This window comes from Lates calcarifer, linkage group LG16_LG22 (assembly GCF_001640805.2).
Source record: "Lates calcarifer isolate ASB-BC8 linkage group LG16_LG22, TLL_Latcal_v3, whole genome shotgun sequence".
Lineage (NCBI taxonomy): Eukaryota > Metazoa > Chordata > Actinopteri > Centropomidae > Lates > Lates calcarifer.
The window spans coordinates 24,867,117-24,876,008 of record NC_066848.1 but is presented as its reverse complement, the minus strand read 5'-3'; the positions used below and the strand labels follow the sequence as shown (position 1 = coordinate 24,876,008).

At 39.3% G+C, this 8,892-nt stretch overlaps 1 protein-coding gene across 1 annotated transcript in view; it reads left to right on the top strand.

The window, feature by feature from the left end:
- Positions 1–1,041: 1,041 nt before the first annotated feature.
- gbf1 (golgi brefeldin A resistant guanine nucleotide exchange factor 1) overlaps positions 1,042–8,892 on the top strand; it is a 76,878-nt gene continuing 69,027 nt past the window's right edge. Inside the window, 3 exon segments of the mRNA XM_051076441.1 lie at positions 1,042–1,331; positions 3,845–3,949; positions 5,696–5,762. Coding sequence (XP_050932398.1) covers positions 3,854–3,949; positions 5,696–5,762 — 163 coding nt within the window. The 5' untranslated portion in view covers positions 1,042–1,331; positions 3,845–3,853.

The following is an 8,892-nucleotide window of genomic DNA, read 5'->3' as shown; positions in this document are numbered from 1 at the left end:
TTCTAATGGCTACTTCCAGCAGGATAATGCTCCATGTCACAAAGCTAAAGTCGTCTCAAACTGGGTTCATGAACATGACAGTGAGTTCAGTGAACTTCAGTGACCTCCTCAGTCACCAGATCTGAATCCAGTAGAACACCTTTGATGTGAGTAGATGTGGTAGAACAGGAGGTTGGCAGCATGAATGTGCAGCTGACAAATCAGCAGAAATGATGTGATGCAGTCATGTCAACATGGAGCAGAATCTCAGAGGAAAGTTTCCAACATCTTGTTGAATCTATGCTGCTAAGACCTGAGGCTGTTAGAGAGCAGAGGGAGGAACTACCCAGTATTAGTATGTCACCAGCTTTCACTCCACTGCAGCACTGCATTAGGCATATACCCCTCTATTGTCCCACAGCCCTCACAGGGAAATATATATTTTATTGATAACTTGGCCTTGAATTTGAAGTAAAACAGAATTTGAAACTTGTGATTAACATTTGTGTGTACTTACTTGCAATACTTTTCTTGGCTGTATTTTCTGTTTTGCTGGGAATTTTAGTATTTGGTTGTGTTTTGTTAATGTACAGTGTGTTAGCCTCTCAGGGCCACGGTACCCAAACCATTTGGACCCATTTGTCACATTATTAGACCAAATGAAGAGAGTCAGTCCTGTGCTTGCTGAAATCGGAAACTGAGGCCCGTGTGACGAAAAATTGACAAGTAAAATAATAATATAGTATATATTCAGTATAGTTGAGATACCAGTGGGGGATTGTTCAGACGGTGCCCTCGTCATCAACCCGGCGCAACCAACCTAACTCCACTGCCGCTACCTTTGTCCCGCCCTTTTACCGCTGTAACACAAGTGATATATATATATATATATATTAGATTACTTGTTTTTCTATATAATTTCAAAAATATTTCAAGCGCGAATACAGCTTAGTGTTAAATTCTCTTATGTCTACGTGTATTCTATAGCTCCATATGGCGCTTACAGTGGTCAGTTTAGTAGCCTGTCAATCAAATCTCTTTCATCATGCTAGGTTGAGAGTGCAGAGTTTTTCCACGTCAGTGTGTTTACCAAGACCAGATTGACAGCCTGGGAAGGTGCAGAATTTATTGATGAATGGAGCATTTTTGAAGAGTGAATGAATAAGCGGTGTTTGGAAATATCACGTTATCAAGCAGTGGAATGTCCGCATTTTTTAGTTTGTCTATTTGTCGTAGTGAAGTGAACTTTGCTCATCTTCATTCACTGTTGGCCGACTAGCCTGACAGCCTGCCGAGCTAGGCTAGCATTAGCTACAGCAGGACTCCGTCTTTGAAATAACAGCCACACACAGGTAATATTTCTATGTCTAGAAGACCAGATAAGCGTGTTAACGTGTGTGTCTCTCTTTTGGTTTATTAAATACAAGTAATAGATGACTGTTGGGTAAGAGGACAATCCCTGAAGACACATCTTGTTACCCTTAGCAAGTTGACAGCTAGTTGAGCTAAGCTAGGTAGTTAGCTGTCAGGTTTCTGTGCAGGTAAGTAACCTTATTTATGCAACGACTGTGTTAACACTTCAGTACATTGATAGATGAATGAAATAGTATTTTTGTATCCTCTCATTTTGTTTGTGCTTGTCTTTCAGTCCTTCAGACCCCATAATGTGATTGAGAGCTAGCTTCTTAGCTTTGCCTTGGAGTAGACGCTACTGACTTTATCTCATTAGCCGGCTAGCACCTTCCTAGCTCACCTGACAGCCAAGTAACTGGATTGTATCATTTATTAGTATGGCTAGAATATGGCTGTATTATGCTACACTTAAATAACACGTGAAGGGGGTTTAATTATGACACGATAGATTGACGTTTGGAAGCGCTGGACTGTTGGTGTTGGTTGACTGTTTCTGTATCTCTGGTAAAGTTACAGGCAGAGATGTTGTGGTATCGTGACATTCAGCTGGTTGTTATCATAAGTCAACATGAACTGCCATCTGTCACTGGAATCCGAGAATAAGGGAGGAAGTCAAGTCCTGCTAGTCTGACTATAAGCACAAGCTAGCATCATTAAAACAGCCGTAGAAAACACCCGCCAGTGTAATAAACACTGTTAAAGGTGGATAGCTACTATTCTAAAGAGTAGGGAGTTCCTGTGGCCCCTCAGCTGTCATGCATGTGAACCTGAGTCTTAAGTAGCATAATTCAGAGTTCAGACTGAGGGAATTTGACGACATTCATTGAAAAGCCTACAGTATACACATTGTAAATCCCCCTCAGACAAACTTGTGATATTGGGCTAAATTAAATTAAACTTGACATGACCAGTTTAGGTGGCATCACTGTCTAAAGCTGCCCAACAAACCTGCAGGTAAATTGAAATAATAATTTTTTGTTTTACCAAAGTTGTGAAAAGAGAGGTCTGTTGTTTCTGAATTCAGGCTGCACAAATAATTCTGTATCATGCTGAAACAGCTGTGGCCAATAAAATGAATATCAGATGAATCTATCTGACCACTGACTGCCCCTGAGCTGTGGGCTCGGTGTCTTTTTGGCTCTTTTACCGTTTTCCTCTGACTGTGTCTGAATCTACCGTGTAGACTGTGCAGCTCTATTGTGTTGGAAAATATAATGTTAGATCAGGACTCAACATCATTGATTCAGATTACAATGGTGGTGTAAAAAACTTAATCGCTACATCCCTAGTGAAGTTTGATTTATCTGACCATCTTATCTGCTGTAAGCCTCTCACTCTGTCCCTACAGTCGAGCCTCTACCTATCATACCTTCATCCTCTTATTATTTTGAATAGGCTGCTTGCCATGAATTTGAAAGAATGTGGCCTCAGTCACCCAGTCTCTACACTCAAATAAGAGTATTATATGGTATGTTTTTTATGACACAAGGAAAAAGGTTAATCCAACCATTTTGAGATGTACTGCTTGTCAAATATGAACAGCATGTCATTTGGATTCTGTTTGGTTATCCATGTTGGTTTTAGGCATTGTCAATGTAGACATGGAAATTTGCTGTTTGGTTCTTAGATTCTGTATTCATTTGAAGGTGGGAGTTTTTAGTTTGACTTTAAGCTTGGTGACTACATTTTCATATACTTTTTGTAGCTTTTCAGATTTTTATATTCGATTTAGTTTTATTTAGTTTATTTATCACAAATAATGGATTCCAACACACACACACACACACACACACACACACATATATGTGTGCGTGTATATATGTGTATCTCAAGAACGAACTTTGCATTTGCAGCTTTTGTAAGTGAACATGTCCATCTTTGTTAAATGTGATGTGTAAGCAGTGGTTACTTGTAAGTGGTAGGGCTGCGCAATGTGGGCCTAAAAAATATAGATGTATTATGTATGTTTTTTGTGCATTTGCCAAGGAAAATACATTATTTTTGGACAGTTATATAACCAGGAAGTGTGTTTACAAATACAATTTTAATGTGCACTTTACATAATTTTATATTCAAGGAAACAGTTGTGTTGCTCATTTGTTGACTGTACAAGACAGGCGGTAGCTGTCATTCTAATGAGGTGTATCTTTTTTTTGTGTGATGGAAAAGTGACAGACATTGACACATTTAAAAATACTCTTAAAGCACTTTGGGACAAACTGTCCTAATGAACAAATTCCTGTATTTAAAAATATATTTTAATAGAATATAACCTGTTGTAATCCATCAACAATTAGCTGCTGTGAACCAGGACACTTAGAATTATGAAACAATGAGTATCTGTACCGAGTAGCTCTATAGAAGGACTATAAGTGATAATATAGAGATATAACCCAGCCCTGGCTTAAATTTCCTCTGAAACCAACCATCCCCACCTCTGTTTTTGTCTCAGAACAGCAGCATGGTGGACAAAAACATCTATATCGTCCAGGGTGAAATCAGCACTGTTGTTGGCGCTATCAAGAGGAACTCCAGATGGAATACTCATACTCCTTTGGTAAGTTACACGTGTGAAGTTTGGCCACTGTGAATTGTGAAAATATGCATCTGACCATAACATTACAATATTTACAAAAACAACACAGGTTGTCCTTTTACACTCAGACATTAGGAAAGGAAAACAAATGGTAGCAGTGGTTCCTCATCAGCTGACTGAGTTACTGTAGCCAGTCAATTCCTTTCTCACTCTCAGTTCTCTATCAGTGTATCCTTCTGGAAGTTTCTCCACCACCACACAGGATCTCTGGAGCTCAACCAGAGTGACCGTGAGGTTCTTGGTCACCTTGCTTACCAAGGCTTTCTGCCCTGATTACTCATTTGGGCCAGGTGGCCAGTTCTAGGAAGAGTCCTGGTTGTTCCAAACCTCTTCCATATAAGAATTGCAGAGGCCACTGTGCTCTTGGCAACGCTCAATGCAGCAGAAAGTTTTTCGTAGCCGTCTTCAGATCTGTGCTTTGACACAATCCTCTCTCTGAGCTCTGCAGACAGTTCCATAGACCTCATGGCTTGGGTTTTGCCCTGATGTGCATTGTCGGCTGTGGGTTTGTGCCTTTCCAGATCAAGTCAATTGAACTTACCACAGGTGGACGCCAGTCAAGGTTACCTGTGATGTCATCAAATTATAATGACATTTATGTTTGACGTAAATTAGGTGACGTGACTTGAGGTAAATCAGCTGTGACCATCACCATATACTGTGAGCCTGACCTGAGAGAGCTAAACTTATATTATAAAGCATACATGACCCTGGGCCAAAACCATTAGTTGTAATATTGACTTAATTAGTACCAATGTGGATGCTGCTTAATTTTGTAAACTTATGTTTTTCTGTTGTCACATCCAGATCTGGCCTATTTTTACACAATTTGTGAGCAGAGTTTATGTTATACTTTTTTTTGGATGGCCAATATGTCTGGGATTAATAACATATTTTTAAATAACCATATAATAGCCTACATATAAACAACAGTAAAGCACAAACATCATTATCCAACAAATGCATTTTATTTAAAGTAGTCAGCCTGATCTCCTTGAGGGATGCTTTGACGTGTCAGATGCTAAATGTAAATATACGAGTCGAGCCAAGTCACATGACCAAAGACTCTGAATGAAACAGTGGAGGTAAAACCAAACTTTTGCATAATATATGTTTATATGTAGAAAGGGATAACTCATGTTTTTGGGTGTAAACAATTGATAGGGACAAAATTCTTTGGAATTGGTGCAGTATTGATCAAGAACAGTGAACCTGGACACCATGAACAGCTGCTGCAGTGTAAACAAACGTTGGCATACATCCAGATCCAAGTATGTCGAGCGATTGCCAGTCACTGTTCTTGATCAATAATATAAGGTAGACTCTGTTTGGAAGTCACAGCTAACTATGTCTTATAGACCGTGACATCTTAAAAGTAGATGAGGTTTTTGAGATTGTCCTAATGCGATAGGTTCTCAATCCTGGTTGTATTCCAGCTATTTAATCAGGGACTGATATCTTTAACCTGCTAACCACATGAAAAAACAGTTGTAGTCCATAACTTGGAGCAAGATCTGCTGGCTCACATTGTTAAGCTATAATGCAACAAGGTGCTTTTTCTGTCAAGAGTCAACATGTTGGCTTTGTCTTTTTATGCAGAATAGAATTTTTAAAGTGATGTACTTATTAATAAATTAATTTATTCAAGTAATGTCTTAGATGATCCTTGCTCCCATCATTTTCTAATCATGTGTTTTCTCTGCCTAGGATGAAGAACAAGACCCTTTACTCAACAGCTTTGGCCATCTAAAGGAAATACTGAACAACATTAAAGGTATGTGGGGCTGTTGTGTGTAAAATAAAGGGATCAGTACCAGTTTGAACAGTGTGGACCAAGCAGTTTGACTGACAGCTTTCACACCAGCCTAGGTGAACTGAACCAAATAGGCTTTTAGTTAGTTTGAACTACACAAAGGTTAGTTGTGAAAACATCCTGAATTTTTCTGAAATATTCAGGATATTAGTAAAATTAAAGTAAATACTTAAAGTCTGATTCTGATACAGTTCATCAAAGAAGTGGGGACTAACCATCACTCCTGTCTGTCAGTTTTTCTTGTTTTAACATATTACTAGAATAAACCTTAGAGAGTTAGCACTGTGAGTGCCGTTTCCCCTTTGTTGTCTGAATAGTAAGGGGATATTTAATCAGGCGAGCTCTGTAAATTTCCACCGAGAAGCTGAGAAACGTCTTGGCTCTACAGACTTGTCAATGTAATCTCGCAACATTGCTTGATTTCTCCAGTTTCTCTATTGGATCATTTCCCAAGGTGTACCAGTATTGCTGTGTTTGAATATTATTAAAATGTTCTTATTTTGAGAAGACACTGAAGGTAAATGTTGTCTAGTGATAGAGTGCATGTGGCTCTGTACAAACAAGGGAGATTAAGCCATACATTGGCACAATATTAACCTGTAATACAGTTCAAAGTAAATCTCTCAACTCCTAATATCTGTTTAGTTGTTTTCATATATGAACTCTGATTAATATCCTGATAATCGGGTCCAGACATTCTCTGGAGATTCCGTATTACACATGCAGCGCACAACCTGGAGATGTGTTCTCACCTACTGGAAATACTCCATTTGGCTTAGGTGAGGAGTGGTGCTTGGGTAAAGCATGCAGGAGACACTGCAAAAGAGAGAACAGAAATGGCATCAACAAACCCACTGTGAATTCTTCAGACAAAGACCTGCTCTATTCATACATCAGCTCAGTCAGACATTATACAGATTTGTATTAGGGAGTTGGCAGGATAACGTCCTGTTTAATACCCGGTTCAACTGATTTGGAGATTTGCTTTCACACATGCAGCTCCTCCAGGTAATGTCCAGTGTTGCAGTGCATGTATGAACACAGCTTATTTTTTAAGATGTTACTGGTGTAGCATTCAAAGGAAAATCTGTCCTGTATCAGAATTCCTGTACAGTTGATCAAAAAAAACAGAAATATGTTTGTCAGTACTATTCCTTTATTTCCAGCAGATCTATGTATGTACCAATCATGTTGTTGCACTGATGCATGTGCGCAGTTGAGTTTTACAACATTTTCAACTGTCGGTGGCAAAAGGTGCAGACAGACTGGAATAAGCCTGGAAGAAGAGGATATTAAAACAAAAACTTGTGTGATGCATAAACTGTATTTATTTAAACATCAAACATAACCTCTTGAAAGAGTTCTGGTGGGATGAGCTAACAGTGTCATGTCATGGCACCTTGGATTGAGCTGTAAAAGAGGTTGGTATCATGAAACCTTCCATGAGTGGTAGCAATACTACATAACATGTAGAAAAGGTATTTTAAACCTTATTTTGGGGCAAAATCTCCAAACCTTTTACACAGTTTTTAAACAGATTTTATGTCCCAGTGACTGTTGAAAGTGAAGCTATGGCTCTCTCCCCATTCTTTTAAATAGAAGGAAATAACTCCTTGAGGCTGTTGCAAAGGTGGCTGCTGAGTGGTGAGATGTACCTAGAAGGACTTAAGGGTAAATATGATAGAAGTAGAGAACATGCCCTGCCTATTCTGGAGTCAGTGTTGTTTTTTAAATCAGAGTCTAGGATGATGCTTTAGATGTTGTTTTTCACAGATTTAGGTTAGGTCCTGACACCATGTGACGTTGTGTGAAGCTATGGGTAGGATGTTTTATGTTGCAAATTAAGACTTGATTGCCCAGAGTAATTTGAAATGTACACAAGTTGTATGAGTTTGCTCATGTTACCTCCTTGGCTCAGCTTTCAAAACTGATTAGACTACAGATGACTTTCAATTGTCTCACAGATTAATAACATACTGCTGCTGATTCCAGATGAATAGCTCACATGGGGAAAAATCTATTTTTGGATTATTGTTTTGGTCACAGTTGTAATGCTTAGCCTGTTCTTAATAAACACAAAACTGTATCAGATAAGAGAAAATTCTTTGTTGTTATTGTGAGTTTCCTTCTCATCTCACCAGTGTGATGATTTGAAGCTCAGGTAGAAGATGAGAAGGCTTACATTTGCAGATAGTAGGCCTGTTAGATTCACCAAGTTGTGCCGATGCGTCCAATATTAAAAATACTCTGCTGTTCCTGATACATTTTCATTCATACACTGCCCTGTAACTCTGATAAATATTATATAACTCATGACTTTTGCCCAGTCACACTGCAGTGTGTTGTACAGAGTTGTGTCCTAATTAGAGCTAAAGCAATTAGTTGATTAGTCAACTAAGAGAGAGAAGAGATAATTGCTAACTATTTTGATATTCAGTTAAAGGTTCAAGCCATGTCAGGCCCCAGTTTCTCAGTTGTGAGGATTAAGTTTGAACATGGACTTTCTCCAGTGTAATTGCTTTATCACTGAGTGTGATGACTGATAATTTGTGAGTCCACATATGCGTTAGAGTGGTGCTGTCTGACACCTCCTCCCTCTCTCTGAGAGACCCAGGCTGGCTCTGAGGACAGTCCTGCATGTTGTCATGCCTTTGCAATGACAGTCCTGGCAGCTCCCACAACCCTCCTCTACAGTTGTATAAGTCGTAAACAATGGGAAAGATGCAACACATGGGGCTGCACAGTCCGAGCCCCCACCACTGCTGTCTTCCTCCAGGGAATGTCTCTGCCACTAAGATGGACAGGCGCTGCTGGCTGAGGAGGAATCCACAGTACTGTTTAACCCCGCTCTTTCCCTTTCCTCTCCCAGTAACCCTTTCCCTTCAGCCTTCAAATCACCAAAAGCCTGTGTTCCTCAGTGACCATCCCTTGAAATGATTCCATTGAAGTTACTGTATTTGAGCAGAATGGAAGTCGAATATGAAATTGAAATGTTTTCTCAGTTTTCTTAAATCATTTGCATGAAGTAATGAGTCCATGTCAAGGATGTTTGAAGGCTTGGTTGCATCCTTAAGCCCAAATCCCCTGTGCA